At 42.4% G+C, this 14,401-nt stretch overlaps 1 protein-coding gene across 38 annotated transcripts in view; it reads left to right on the top strand.

The window, feature by feature from the left end:
- The window catches only part of LOC125720048 (NACHT, LRR and PYD domains-containing protein 12-like), a 215,522-nt gene extending 202,051 nt beyond the window's left edge, over nucleotides 1–13,471 (top strand). For 32 of the 38 annotated variants that reach the window (XM_048995035.1, XM_048995036.1, XM_048995026.1 and 29 more), the window contains 4 exons: nucleotides 1,093–1,266; nucleotides 8,118–8,291; nucleotides 8,406–8,452; nucleotides 12,116–13,471. In XM_048995035.1, coding sequence (XP_048850992.1) covers nucleotides 1,093–1,266; nucleotides 8,118–8,291; nucleotides 8,406–8,452; nucleotides 12,116–12,645 — 925 coding nt within the window. In that variant the 3' untranslated portion in view covers nucleotides 12,646–13,471. Of the gene's footprint in view, nucleotides 1–486; nucleotides 661–1,092; nucleotides 1,267–8,117; nucleotides 8,292–8,405; nucleotides 8,453–12,115 lie in introns of all 38 variants that reach the window. The other 6 variants (XM_048995040.1, XM_048995029.1, XM_048995038.1 and 3 more) reach the window with 4 other exon arrangements.
- Nucleotides 13,472–14,401: the final 930 nt, after the last annotated feature.

The following is a 14,401-nucleotide window of genomic DNA, read 5'->3' as shown; positions in this document are numbered from 1 at the left end:
TGTAAACCGGGGGTACTGAGGTCAGTATTACTGGGAATTCCACAGTGTGAACTGGGAGTACTGAGGTCAGTATTACTGGGTATTCCAAACTGTAAACTGGGGGTACTGAGGTTAGTATTACTAGTTATTCCAAAATGTAAACTGGAGATGCTGAGGTCAGTATTACTGGGTATTCCACACTGTAAACTGGGGGTACTGAGGTCAGTATTACTGGGTATTCCACACTGTACACTGGTGATACTGAGGTCAGTATTACTGGGTATTCCACACTGTACGCTGGAGATACTGAGGTCAGTATTACTCGGTATTCCACACTATAAAGAGAAGATAGTGAGCAATTAGCTAAGGGAAAGGGAGGTGGGGGCCTGCCTTGTCATAGACACTAAACTGTAATTCTTGAAACATTTATTAGAGCATCACATTTATTTAATAATTGCAATGGTGAGGTGATATTATTTATTGGGGAGTTTCTGTCTCTCTTTGCAGGCTGTCAGGCTGTAGAGTCACAGAAGAAGGCTGTTCTTCCCTGGCTTCAGCTCTGAGGTCAAACCCCTCACACCTGAGAGAGCTGGACCTGAGCTACAATCACCCAGGAGACTCAGGAGTGAAGGTGCTCTCTGCTCTACTGAAGGATCCCTGCTGTAAACTGGAGAAGCTGCAGTGAGTACAGAATATGCATTTTACACAAAAGTAACTGGACACCAAGAAAACCCACAATGCCTTTCAGCAGTTACATAATAAACAAACACAAACAGCTTCTGTTTTCTTCTCCTATGTCCTTATATCCCACAATCGTATCAGCCCTCCATCCATACTAGAAATGAAGCAGTGAAGCAGGAAACATCCATTCAACCATATAATCCATATAAAACATTTGTCTTGGTTAGCAAAGTTAACAGCACTGTTATAGTTAAACATGCTGACTTTAACGTGTCATGGGCAAAAAAATAATGGACACCAAACAGAATCGGGATGATTGTTAAAATTATTTTTAGTAATTTAATTGTTTATTATGTCACGGCCCCTATTCTCCTCATTTGAATACAGTGCTGCAGTGTAACAAGTGGATTTAAAAGTGTTTAATTTTTTTAGGGTGGGCCGGTGTGAACTCACAGAGAAATGCTGTGAGGCACTGGCTTCAGCTCTCAGATCAAACTCCTCACCCCTGAGAGAGCTGGACCTGAGTGACAATGACCTGCAGGACTCAGGAGTGAAGCTGCTCTCTGCTGGACTGGGGGACTTACACTGTAAACTGGAGATACTGAGGTCAGTCTTACTGGGTATTCCACACTGTAAACTGGGGGTAGTGAGGTCAGTCTTACTGGGTATTCCACACTGTAAACTGGGGGTACTGAGGTGAGTATTACTGGGTATTTCACACTGTACGCTGGAGATACTAAGGTAGAACATAACTAATGATTTCAAAATAAAGCAGGAGTATTCAAGTCTATAGGTTGTCGAAAGGAAGTGGAATGTCGACAGGAAGATTGCACTGGAGGTTAAGGATGACATTAAAAGTTTCCTCCAATACTTTAACTCCAAAAGAGCTCTAATAGCTGAAATCACTCATCTGCAGGATAGTAAGGGCCTAATAATTGAAAATGAAAATTGATATAGTAAATGAGTCTAATGATTATTTTACACGGGTGTTCACAGTAGAGGACATGATTAACTTACCACCATTTAGTACAAATACAGTGTCATATATAAACAATATACAGTCCCTCCACAATTATTGCCCCCCTTGTAAAGATTTGTAAAAAGGGTTAGAAAAAATCCACCTTTTGGAGAAGCAGCTTCATCTCACACTGAAAAAATGAGAAAAATCCAACCTTTCATTGAAGTTAATTTATTCAAAGAAAAACAAATCCTTCATCAATAAATAATTATTTTCAACAAAAACACATTTGCCACGATTATTGGCAGCCCTGCCTTTAATACTTTGTACAGCCTCCTTTTGCCAGCATAACAGCACTGAGTCTCCTATAACATTTTATAAGGTTGGAGAATACAGAGCAGGGCATCTGAGACCATTCCTCTTTACAGAATCTCTCCAGATCACCCAGGGTCCTCGGCCCTCTCTTGTGCACTCTCCTCTTCAGCTCAGCCCACAGGTTTTCAGTGGGGTTCAGGTCAGGGGACTGAGGTGGCCATGGCAGAAGCTTGATTCTATGGACAGCAAACCATTTTAATGTTGATTTGGACATGTGCTTAGGATCACCGTCCTGCTGGAAGATCCAATGAAGGCCCAGTTTTTGTTTCCTGGCAGCAGCAGCCAAATTCTGATATTAAATGTCCTGGTATTTCATGGACCCCATAGTGCCATGTACCCTAACGAGGTTTCCAGGGTTTTTGGAGGAAAAACAGCTCCACAACATCACAGAACCTCCACCATATTTTACAGTTGGGATAAGGTTCATTTCATTATAGCCATCCTTCTATTTACGCCAAACCCACCTTGAATGTTTATTGACAAAAAGCTCCATTTTTGTTTCATCAGACCATTGAATTTGATTCCAGTCAAAGTTGTATAATGTTTTGCAAACTCCTGGCACTAACATTTTAAGTAACTGACAGAAAAAGCTTCTTTCTGTCATACCTTTTAAAAAATCTTGAAGCATGAAGGGGGTGTCTGATGGTTTTTTGGAGATGTGGTAACCCCAAGATTTTACTTTGTCTGGTAATTGACTAACAGTCATCCATGGGGATTTTTTGTGTCTCTTACGATCCTCCTCACTGTATGTGGGGGCAAAATAAACTTGGCTCCTCTTTCAGGCAGTTTCTAACAGTTCCAGTTGATGCCCACTTTTTAATTATTGCTCTAACAGTAGAAATGGGCATTTTAAGGCGAGTAGCTATTTTTTAATACCCATTCCCTGACTTATGAAGGTCAGCACACTTCTCCCTCATTTGGTCTGTGTCTCTTATCTTTCCCATGTTGATGGATGACTAAGGGAATTTGGCCTCTGTGTCTCCTCATGTTTGTACCCCAGTTACTCAGGAAGTCATGGATTACAGCTTGAAGGTTCCTATTCACTCCAATCAACTCAAAGATGTATAATTTACATGGGAAACATGCTTCAGTTACATTGCGTTCACTATAATTTGCAGGGCTGCCAATAATCGTGGTTCATGTGTTTTTTTTTTTAATTCTTCATCAAGAAATAATTATTTTTCTTCAAATAAATTGATTTCAATCAACACATCGGGGGTGGGGCCTTTGGACTGGCAGACTGGGGTGGTGGTCCCCCTCTTCAAGAAGGGGGACCAGTGGGTGTGTTCCAACTATAGGGGGATCACCACGAGGACATCGGGGGCGGAGCCTGGCAGACCAGGGTGGTGGTCCCGCTCTTCAAGAAGGGGGACTGGAGGGTGTGTTCAAGCTATAGGGGGATCACCGCGTGGACATCGGGGGTGGGGCCTCTGGATTGGCAGACCGGGATGCTGGTCCCCCTCTTTAAGAAGGGGGACTGGAGGGTGTGCTCCAACTATAGGGTGATCACCGCTAGGACATCGGGGGCGGAGCCTCTGGATTGGAAAACCACGGTGGTGGTCCCACTCTTCAAGAAGGGAGACTGGATCGTGTGCTCCAACTATAGGGGATGACAACTCCTCAGCCTCCCTGGTAAGGTCTATTCGGCATTCGACCGCAACCCTCGGGGAGTCCTGTGGGGAGTGCTTCGGGAGTATGGGGTCCCGGGCTGCCTTATAAGGGCTGTTCGGTCCCTGTACAACCAGTGTCAGAGCTTGGTCCGCAGTAAGTCAGACTTGTTCCTAGTTGGGGTTGGACTCCACCAGGGCTGCCATTTGTCACCAATTCTGTTCATACCTTTTATGGACAGAATTTCTAGGCGCAGCCAGGGCGTTGAGGGTGTCCGGTTTGGTGGCCTCAGGATTAGGTCTCTGCTTTTTGCAAATGATGTGGTTCTGTTGACCTCATCAGTCCGTGACCTTTGGCTCTCACTGGAGCAGTTCGCAGCCAAGTGTGAAGCGGGACAAAAATCAGCACCTCAAAATCCAAGACCATGGTCCTCAGCCGGAAAAGGGTGAAGCGCATCGAGAGGAGCCAGATGAGGTGGCTCGGGCATCTGGTCAGGATGCCTCCTGGACGCCTCCCTGGTGAGGTGTTCCGGGCATGTCCCACTGGGACTATATCTCTCGGCTGGCCTGGGAATGCCTCAGAATTCCCCCAGAGGAGCTGGATGAAGTGGCCAGGGAGAGGGAAGTCTGGGTTTCCCGGCTTAGGCTGCTGCCCCCATGGCCCGACCCGGAAAAGTGGTAGATAATGAATGGATGGATGGATGGATGGATGTAGCAGCTTGGATTGACAACTGCTTAATAGACAGGAAGCAGCGGGTAGTTATTAGAGGCACAATGTCACAGTGGGCCTGCGTTTATAGTGGGGTACCGCAGGGTTCAAGTTTAGGACCACTATTGTTCCTAATTTACATTAATGATATTGACATCAATACATACAGTAAACTGGAAAATTTGCAGATGACACCAAGGTGGGTGGTGCAGCAGATACTGAACTAGCAGCACAGAGGCTGCAACAGGATCTTGATTTAATTAGTGACTGGGCTGATACCTGGCAGGTGAAATTTAACATAGATAAATGTAAGGTAATCCATGCAGGGAGCAGAAATATAAAGTACAGATATTTTATGGTTTCCACTGAAATAAAGGTAGCTGATTATGAGAAAGACCTCGGAGTGTATGTTGATGCTTCCATGTCCCACTCTCGCCAATATGGGGAAGCACTTACTGTAGAAAGGCCAATAGGATGTTGGGTTACATCTCTAGGTGTGTGGAGTTTAAATTAAATGAGGTGATGCTAAGATTATACAATTCCTTGGTAAGACCCCAGATAGAATATTGTTTTAATGTGAGAGGGGGATATAGGGCTTTCGAAGGAACAAACAGGTTCGCTTTGGTCCGTTCAGAAATATTTATTAAAATATACACAAAATTATGATATATTTCATAAGCATTGATTGATAATCCCATTAATTAATAAAATGGAAAAGTAGCCGCAAGCCATCTACACTCGGACGTGCTATAATCACCCACCTTCACACACGGACCGGGAAGTAATGCTGTAAATGAGCTCATTTCAAATTTGATGCCTGCTACATGTCCCAAAAAAGTTGGTACGAGGGAAACAAATGGCTGAAAAAGCAAGAAAGGTTAAAAAGATTCAGCGGGGAGAACATTTAGCAATTAATTAAGTTAATTGATAACAGGTCTGTAACCTGATTAGCATTAAAAGCGATGTCTTACAGAGGCAGAGTCTCTCAGAAGTAAAGATGGGCAGAGGCTCTCCAATCTGTGAAAGAGGGCGTAAAAAGATTGTGGAATACTTTAAAAAAATGTTCTTCAATGTGAAATTGCAAAGGATTTGCAAATCTCGTTTACAGTACATAACATCATCAAAAGATTGAGAGAAACTGGAGATATCTCTGTGCGTAAGGGAGAAGGCCGAAGACCTGTATTGGATGCCCGTGGTCTTCGGGCCCTCAGAAGACTCTGCATCACTCATCGGCATGATTGTGTCAATGACATTACTAAATGGGCCCAGGAATACTTCCAGAAAGCACAGTCGGTAAACACAATCCGCCGTGCCATCTGCAGATGCCAGCTAAAGCTCTATCATGCAAACAGGAAGCCACATCTGAACATGGTCCAGAAGCGCCGTCGTGTCCTGTGGGCCAAGACTCATTTGAAATGGACTGTTTCAAAGTGGGAAAGTGTTCTGTGGTCATACGAGTCCAAATCTGACATTCTTGTTGGTAATGAAGGGCACCGTGTCCTCTGAGCTAAAGAGGAGGGAGACCTTCCAGCGTGTTATCAGCGTTCAGTTCAAAAGCCAGCATCTCTGATGGTATGGGGGTGCATAAGTGCATAATTACCTGTGACACCCATAGTGCACTGTGGGCAGGTATCAGTGCTGACTACTTTTTATATTGAGTCACATGTTTTATGTGATTTATTTTGTACTGAAGTGAAGGCAGGGCGGCATGATGGTGCAGTGGTTAGCACTGTTGCCTCACACCTCTGGGACCCAGGTTCAAGTCTCCGCCTGGGTTACATGTGTGTGGAGTTTGCATGTTCTCCCCATGTCGTCGTGGGGTTTCCTCCGGGTACTCCGGTTTCCCCCCACAGTCCAAAAACATGCTGAGGCTAATTGGACTTGCTAAATTGCCCGTAGGAATGTGTGTGAGTGTGCCCTGCGATGGGCTGGCCCCCCATCCTGGGTTGTTCCCCGCCTCGTGCCCATTTCTTCTGGGATAGGCTCCGGACCCCCCGTGACCCAGTAGGATAAGCGGTTTGGATGGATGGATGGATGGATGGATGAAGTGAAGGCCAGTATTTGTCACTGTGAATATGTTGTTGCAGACGTCCATCTAGAAATCAGAGCTGGAGGAAAGATAAGGTTCTTATTCCAATTAATTGTTGGTACAAATATCAATGTGTCCGTCGCAGATGGATAATTATATATTCTAGCGGTTAGTTTCTTTTTATTTTTACGTTGGAGAATGTTGTCTCATCTGAGGAGCATTCAGTGTATTATGTATGAGGTGCATTTTGGTTTTGATGCTGGATTCAATTAGTAAATATTAGAAAAATTGCCCATTCTTAACTCATATTTATGGATTAAGTCTTCAAATGTCATGAAATGACTGTTATTGAAGAGGAGATGGAGATGTGTAATCCCTTTCTGTTCCCGTGAGTGATAGTGAATAGTGATATTGTGAAGTAGGAAGTCCAGATTATCCCAGATTGGCGTGTATTTACAGGGTCTGAGAGTACAGTTAGTGATTCTAATGGCTTTCCACTGGGCTGTCAGTGCTGTGGAAATGGCAGCACTGTGTTGTTAAAGCAGTTTTGTTCCTGTAATGAAATTTTGAGTAAGTCTGCATGTCTGAGATTTTTACAGTACAGCTGCTCCTGCTGTAACCATGAGCTGCTGTTACTGCTGTAGTATGACCATTTAGTTAAGTCTTGCAGCTGATTTGCTGAGTAAGAATGAATAAAAATGATCTTTTAATCCACCTTGAGATTTATGTTTCTGTAATGTGGAATGTTTGATTTTGCGTTTTTGTTTTTCATCTATTGTTTTGAGTAAGGGGGTGTAGTTGAGGGTAACCAAGTCTGACAGCCTGGGGTAGATGTAGATACCCAAGTACCGGATATTTCCGGTGTGAAATGGACCATCCTGATCAGCTGGTTGTAGTATGGGTATGCTGAGCAGTATTGACTAAATTAAATAATCTATGGATCTTGTCCGAGGCATGTCTTGTCTTGATGAAGTCTGTCTGATCAGGATGGATTATAATAGGAATGACTGTCTGTAACTGAGTTGGGAGAGCTTTTGTAATGATTTTCTAATTTGTATTCATCAATGAGAGTGGCGGAAGATTGTGTTTGGTCTTTATCAGGTTTCAATAACACTGTAATGGCCGGTAACTGGAGTGTTGTGTTGGGTCTTTTTCGGGTCTCAATAACACTGTAATGGTCCCTGCGCTCATATGTGATAGGATTTGTGATGTATTTTTAATTTCTCTTACCAGTTTATTGAAGAGTGGAGATAATATGTCCCAAAAATGTGTATAGATTTCTGCAGATTAACCATCCGGTCTGGCGATTGGTTGTTAGGCATTTGGTTGAGGATCTTATGGAGTTCTTCTGATGTTAATGGTGCATCAAGCAGAGGTGGAGATTTCAGGTCCAGGGAGTACAAATCCAGATCAAGATTTTGTTTCAACAAACCAGATGAATACTAGTGACTGTGACTCTTTATATTCAACAGGTTGGTTGAAACAAAATCTTGGTCTGGATTTGTAATCTCTGGACCTGAAATCTCCACCTCTGGCACCAAGGGCATCTGCTGTTTCATTGGTTAATATGGGTAAGTCTAGATTATTTTAAAATGATTCTATATCAGCTGGATCTGGTTCTTGTTCTGAGAAGTATAGGTTCTTATAAAATGTTCAAAAAATGTTAATTTTACGTGATTATTGAAATATTTATTAGAGGATTCACGTTTAATTAAAAGTAATGCTTGTAATGGTGAGGTGAACTTATTTATTGTGGAATTTTTGTCTGTCTCTCTGCAGGCTGTCAGGCTGTAGAGTCACAGAAGAAGGCTGTTCTTCCCTGGCTTCAGCTCTGAGGTCAAACCCCTCACACCTGAGAGAGCTGGATCTGAGCTACAATCACCAAGGAGACTCAGGAGTGAAGCTGCTCTCTGCTGTACTGGAGGATCCCAGCTGTAAACTGGAGAAGCTGAAGTGAGTACAGAGTGTGTGTCTGACACGCTACAGATACTTATGCATGTATGTGAAGAAGAGGCACCAATAAATAAATGGATACAGCAGTACTATGTCATTCTGCTTGTCATGTAGTGTGGATCACGGAGGAGAGTGCAGGACCAGACCAGGCTTACAGAAATGTAAGTGTGTTTGCATATTTTTATTAATAATACCATTAATACTATGTTATGGTTGTATTCACACAATTGTTGTGATGAGTGTGGTTTTTTGCACTGTGTGTAGATGGATTTCCATGTTTGTGTTTAGGTGAGTTTCATGTCATTTTAGACAACATCCAAATAAGAAAGAAAATATCAAAATCATCACCAAAAACACTATCAATTCATTTAATCGTTTTAAAAAATATTTCTTTACAAATGCTTTATAGCTGCTCGTATTGTATTTGTGTTTGTGTGGGAGTTTAGGATGGTTAAATATATTCTGATGTAGTTATACATCTATAATTTCACAAAAAAAAGAATCCTTTGCAGGGCTCTAGACTAACTTTTTGCACTGGTTGCACTGGTGCGCCTAACTTTTTTTCTTAGGTGCACCAGCACAAAGGTTAGGTGCACCCAAATTTTCAACCGCATCACATTTAACACCGCAGTTTTACAAGTTCACTTTATTTATTTATTTATTTATTTATTTTTTATCGCTGTCCATATGGGCAATATTGACTTGTAAATGATTAACTAACAATCTGGTCAATATAAAGTTCTTTATTTGAAGGCAAGCACAATTCTACAAGAAAGGTAACTTACTGAAAAAGTGTTGGTGCTTAAAGTGCTTTACTGAGCTGAAATTTAAACTTAAAAAATCTCAAGATAAATTAACTAAAAAGAAAATCTAAATTAAGTGTTTTAAGGGCTTCAAACTGAACATCTCATGGCTTAATGTCTTATGGACTATCCTCCATTGCAGTCACATGCCCCTCGGATGGCCAACTCCTGTAGTTTGGCCTTCTTGATCTTTGGCCTTGACTAAACCAGCTGGCCACACTCTCTCTAGCATCAAAATCTTCCAGACTTGGCCCCTCTACACTGATTCTTATCAGATCTTCCACTGTGTCTGAATGAAGGGATGCTCTAGTGTCTGATTTGATCCTCTTCTGTGCAGAGAACCCTCTCTCACAATCTGTAGCTGAGATAGGGAGGACCAGCATAATATGTACAAGGTGCAGGATGTTCTAAGAAAAAAAAAATACATTCAAGAGATTTATTTAAGCAATATGTGTATGATAGCAAAACTGACACAATCTTACAAGAATATTAACAAAAACTGACCTTGTACTCTGAACAGTAGGGCTCTCTGGTCAACATGAGCTCCCAAAGGCTGAGGTAGGTCTTGTCTTTGAACATCCTGGCAATTAACAGCTTCAAGCCTACAAACTCTTCTTTTGCAAGCTCAGTGATTACACCATTTCTGAAAATGATGATTACACAGCTAATCAGTGTTCACATGAACAAAATATCTACCAACAGCACACATAATATTGTAGTAATCCACCAGCTACCTTCTCAGGACTGTGGAGAAGTGATCCAAGAGAAATGCAAGGTCATCAGCACCATGGTCCACTAAGTCCTCTTGGTTCTCTGGCCAGCTATCATGATTGAAAATTTTGAAGCATTTGACAGCCTTAGTTGTGTCAGACTCAGAAGCACTCTCCCCTGTTGTAAGAACAAATACATTTTAGTAAATGAGTAACAATATTTCTTATCTACATGTGTTTATAAGACAGGTGACTACACTTGCCTAGGATGCTACTGAATCTTGCTTTCAGATGTTTTACAGTGGATTTGATTGTTGCATCCATTACTTTTTTAAGTTTAGTGGCAGCAACACCATCTCCTGCCAGCGTTGATGCCTCTCCTTTGAGTGTTATTGTCTGTGTGTTGCATAAACCATAAATAGAGATTGTGAGTTAGATATTAGAAATATTTGTAGAAATGGACTGTTCTAGGAGACAAAACCATACATATACCTGGAATTTGTAGATTGCCATTTCACCCTCATCATGCTGTTGCCTTCTCTGCAGCCTCATGTCAGCCAGGAACTCTGACAGTTGTCCATTAGGCTTGGGTCTCACAACCATTGCCACTGTGGTCACCAGCAGTTTTTCAAGGCCGCAAACTGCCTGTTTAGATATAACAGTACACACACGTACAGGAATATCTGGACCACGGCCAATCAGAGGGGGGGCGGGATCTGCCCTTCACTATCTCTTATTGGTTTAGACCACGATATGGGCCGAATGTGTGTCTGTTGTTGAACAACAGGGAGACTTTAAGAGTCACGGAGTTTCGTTTTTTTTCCCCCTGGAACGGCTGGTCGCACCGGTGCAACCTTTGATTTTTTTTAGTCGCACCATTGAGAAATCAGGTCGCACTCTAGAGCCCTGCTTTGCATTTGTTCTTTTTGCGCATGCTGTGAGTGTATGTATTTTCTGTGTGAGATTCATTAGTATTGGCCTAAGACGGCACCTGTAGGCAGTGACACTGGACTCTCTCCTCAATTGCAAAATGTGAATTTGCATTTTTACAGGGAGCCCAAATCCAGTCCTGCACATTTTTGGGTTTCCCCTCATTTAACACACCTGATTCAACTCCTTGTGCTAATTACCACACAGCTCTTGAGCTGAATCATTTGTGGTGGAAGAGGGAAAGAACTAAGCCACACAGGGCTCCTACCCCCCAGGACTGGATTTGGACATCCCTGCTTTTGGCAGAAGAAACAGGCAGCACGTGTCGATGTTAACTGGCCAATCAGGTAGTGCCCCTCTCATAAATATTACTCATCCAGCCAATCATGTAGGGCTTCGCTCATGAATATTAAAAAGTTCTCTTGATCCACGGTGCTAAAAGAAATTAGCGCCCGGGACACACTGAATGTGCGGCGGAAAATATCAAATTTCATTTCGGCGCCCATGTTAACAGATTAGATCGGCCACCTGCCTGCGCGAGATGCGGGGTTCATGCCTCGCCTTAGTGGCGCCACATCTAGAGTCACGCGCGCGATAAGCGGTTCTCTATGGAAGAAATTTTTTTTTTTTTTTGGAAAAAAAAATCTGTTTTGTTTTTCTGAATTAACGTAACAATCATCCTGTTTTCCCGAATTAATGAGATAATTATCCCGTTTTTTATGAACAACATTTTTCTGATTTGTTTAATTAATGAGAACTTTGCGCGGCACCTATTCCGCCCCGCTCGACACTGCAGTGTTTCTCCCGGATCAGTAGATACAGTCTGACATGCTTCACGGAAATAAGCCGATGCATGTGAAATGCATTCAGACCGGCTTTGCTGTGACTAAAGACCATGTCAGACAATCGCTGCAAATACTGGATCCTCATGGAGCGAGACTCCGGCGCCGGAATCATCCTTTGTATCAGAATCCAGGTCCAAACTTTTATTAAATATCACTTTAAATATGTAATAATATTGCTTAAATATTCTGTTATTGATGGCCATTTTCAAGCTGAACGCACCGGCTTTAGCGATTAGAAGGAAAGACACTGACTTTAGTGTTGATCTCTGGTGCCGTTTTGTGGTAAATATGCGTGTGATGAATTTGTCTGATGAATGTCGCTGCTTTGTTATTTAATTTACCCGAAATTAAGCTGTTAGTTTAGCTCGCGCCGCATTTTAATTGGCGGCTCTTCCCGCCGCTGTCGCGCGCCCTCCTTATGTTTCATAAGCTTCAGTTCCCGCTTCGTTAGGGGAAGCTGTGCTGTTTTTATATCGTACAGAAACATAAAGTACAGGCGGACTGATGGAATTAATAATTCTTCCTCCTGCCTACAGACTCCTGCCAGCTGACGCTGGACCCCAACACAGCAAACAGAAGCCTGTCACTGTCAGGGGGGAACAGGAAGGTGACACATGACTGGGGGGCAGAGCGGCAGCCATATCCTGATCATCCAGAGAGATTTGACGGCTGGTGTCCCCAAGTTCTGTGCAGAGAGAGTCTGACTGGCCGCTGTTACTGGGAGGCTGAGTGGGATGGACGTGCAGCCTGGATAGGAGTGACTTATAAAGGAATTGGGAGGAAAGGAGGGAGGGACTGTGAGCTTGGATACAATGACAAGTCATGGAGTCTGCGCTGTAATACTGACAGTTACTCTGTCTGGCACAATGATAAACTGACTCTCATACCCATAAAGCCCTCAGGCTCCCGCAGAGTAGGAGTGTATCTGGACTGGGGGGCTGGTGCTCTGTCCTTCTACAGAGTCTCCTCTGATGGACTGACCCTCCTGCACAGATTCACCTCCTCATTCACTGAGTCCTTCTATCCAGGATTTTATGTTTATCCAAAATCCTCAGTGTCACTGTGACGTGTTGCTGGTTCTCCTGGCAAAAAGGGTAAAATCTCTGCTTTTTAACCTTTATTATCCTTTTTACTCTGAAATGTACAGTACTGAGCAAAAGTCTGAGGCAGGCAAAGAAAATGATGTTTAGATTATCCTCCTGTTGGTGTAAAACTATGATATGATGCCTGTCAAAGTGTGTCAGCTTCGCCATTTCAGAACCTCTGCTAAAATCATCCTAGTATTTGCAGCGACCGTCCAGTGCAGCCATGTATGTTTTGACTTGGCCACTAACACACCTCATACAGCTGGTCAATCTGTCACTGACTTTTTAAACCAATATATTTAATTATTTAATTGAGCTTTTGGTGAAATTTAACAAAATCATGGAACGGGTGAGGTACCCCTGAGGAGAAGTTTGGGAACTGAAGCGGTGTTCATCTAGCCATCCAACTAGATATCAGTAACTTTTTAGAAAATAGAAGAAATTATTGCTAGTTTTTATTGTTTTACTCTTAATTTGCACACGTTCTAATGTTAAATTGTGTCTTTTATTCTAAGCCAAAGTACAGTTGCTACCCAGATAAACAGCTTTAAACATTTCTTTGGACTGCCTAAGACTTTTGCACAGCACTGTATATTTGACAAAAAAATAAATACCTGTGTTCAGTGAGCTGAATAAACATGAAATATATAGTTTTTTATCTGACTAAAATGTAATTAAACGTAATGCTGATTGGGGGGGGGGGGGGGGCTTTCCCCCTCCGCTGTATATGTACATTTTATATATTTATGTCCATTTACTGTATTTCCTCCCTGTACAATGACAATAAAGGCTTTCTGTTCTGTCCTATTAATGTCCTGCTTCAGCGTCACCCAAAGCATAACTGAGTAACATAATGAAACCACAGTCTGCTGGATTAAGTTAAATTCACTGTATTACTGCAGCTGAACATAACTGACACAATGACACTCAATCAATGTGTATAATAATCATTTAACTGGAGACATAACAGACACAAAACACACTGGAAAATATAATTATGTCCTGTTACTGTCCTGCTTCAGTGGATTAAAATTATTATTAATGTAATTGAATAAATGATGAAATTGTTTTGTTAAATGATTGAACCTTCCCCCCCCCCCAGGTGTAGTCTGGCTATGCCCCCGTTGAACAGAAGGCGCAGGTGCCCAGGCAGCCTTGCCACCCCCCACCCCAGTGTAAAAGGTCTGGTTACTCCCCCGTCGGACAGAACGGGCAGGTGCCCAGGCAGCCTTGCCACCCCCCATATGTGTCTGACCCAGAGAAATTGATGCATAGATAGATATTGAATCTATTGCCCCCTTCCACCCCCGACTGGCAAAAGCCACAAAATGTATCTACATACATCATTAATAATAATAGACGTGTAAGACATCCATTAATAATCCACCATTGGATTCATTATCTATTACAGATTAACATTCTATACAGTGACTGTAGTCAGTTATAATGTCTCTCTATCAAGCTGCTGCCATATTTCTTACATCCACTGGACACGTCAGTTCACAGAACAAGCGATCCTTCCGGAAACAATGTGTACTTTTCAGGGACGCCACTAGGTGGAGACAAAACACAGATTACTAAATAAAAGGTTCAGAATTAAATTATAAATATTAATCCCATGATTACTCCATTTTAACGGGACACTTCTTTTTATTCATGTTTGTCATTAGCGGTCATCTGCTTTCTTTCATAATAAAAAACAATAATATGAGCCATAAATCATCCATATATTTTGCA

This window comes from Brienomyrus brachyistius, chromosome 24 (assembly GCF_023856365.1).
Source record: "Brienomyrus brachyistius isolate T26 chromosome 24, BBRACH_0.4, whole genome shotgun sequence".
In the NCBI taxonomy this organism is placed as follows: Eukaryota; Metazoa; Chordata; class Actinopteri; order Osteoglossiformes; family Mormyridae; genus Brienomyrus; species Brienomyrus brachyistius.
Note: the sequence above shows the minus strand (reverse complement) of the source record. Positions and strands in the feature narration are given on the sequence as shown.